This window comes from Alligator sinensis, unplaced genomic scaffold, assembly GCF_000455745.1.
Source record: "Alligator sinensis unplaced genomic scaffold, ASM45574v1 scaffold662_3, whole genome shotgun sequence".
NCBI lineage: Eukaryota > Metazoa > Chordata > Crocodylia > Alligatoridae > Alligator > Alligator sinensis.
In genome coordinates this window covers 443,368-443,574 of record NW_005842908.1, presented here as the reverse complement: position 1 = coordinate 443,574, position 207 = coordinate 443,368, and the positions used below count along the sequence as shown (strand labels likewise).

General features: G+C 80.7%; 1 protein-coding gene across 1 annotated transcript in view; it reads right to left on the bottom strand.

Moving 5' to 3' along the window:
- PELP1 (proline, glutamate and leucine rich protein 1) overlaps positions 1–207 on the bottom strand; it is a 9,988-nt gene extending 9,781 nt beyond the window's left edge. Inside the window, exon 1 of the mRNA XM_025192266.1 lies at positions 54–207. Within this exon, the coding sequence (XP_025048051.1) occupies positions 54–207 (154 nt within the window). The remainder of the gene's footprint in view (positions 1–53) is intronic.

Below are 207 nucleotides of genomic sequence, written 5' to 3'. Positions count from 1 at the left end.
CGCGGGCGCTGGCGGGGGGGGCCCCCCAGCCATTGGTTGCAGCAGGACAGGACCTGGGCGGCCGGGCTCCCGCAGGGCGGGCGGCGGCGGCCGGGCCGCAGGTGAGGCCCCGGTCGTGGCCCGGTGCGGGGCCTGCGCTGCCGGGTCACAGCGGCCCTCGTGCAGCCCCGGGCGGAGCGGGAGCACGTGTGGGTTCAGAGCCCCCAT